General features: G+C 57.7%; 1 protein-coding gene across 1 annotated transcript in view; it reads right to left on the reverse strand.

Moving 5' to 3' along the window:
* LOC104493765 (SH3 domain-binding protein 5-like) overlaps positions 1 to 270 on the reverse strand; it is a 3,619-nt gene extending 3,349 nt beyond the window's left edge. The window contains exon 1 of the mRNA XM_010136497.1: positions 55 to 270. Within this exon, the coding sequence (XP_010134799.1) occupies positions 55 to 190 (136 nt within the window). The 5' untranslated portion in view covers positions 191 to 270. The remainder of the gene's footprint in view (positions 1 to 54) is intronic.
* Positions 271 to 307: the final 37 nt, after the last annotated feature.

Here is a 307-nt window from a genome sequence, read left to right on the forward strand (position 1 = left end):
CATTTCTCCCAGTGCCCAGGGGACACCCCTGGCAGGGGAGCGCTCGGTACTCACTGGAGACGGTGTCCGGCTCGGCTTTACTGGCTGACATGTCCTCCACAGAGGTACTGCTTCCTTCGGCGCCCACGCCGCACCCGCGGGGCCCCATGGCAGTGGACCGCCTCCTCTCGTGAATCTCATCGGAGATCATCTCCAGGTTTTTCAAGGCAGTCTTGTACTCTCCCTTTGCCAGGGCCAGTTTTGCCTGCAGGTCATCCACTGTTTTCTTCAGTTGCTAACAAGGCAGACAGGAATTATTGTTTGAACA

Source organism: Buceros rhinoceros, unplaced genomic scaffold (assembly GCF_000710305.1).
Source record: "Buceros rhinoceros silvestris isolate BGI_N320 unplaced genomic scaffold, ASM71030v1 scaffold29055, whole genome shotgun sequence".
NCBI classification, from domain to species: Eukaryota; Metazoa; Chordata; class Aves; order Bucerotiformes; family Bucerotidae; genus Buceros; species Buceros rhinoceros.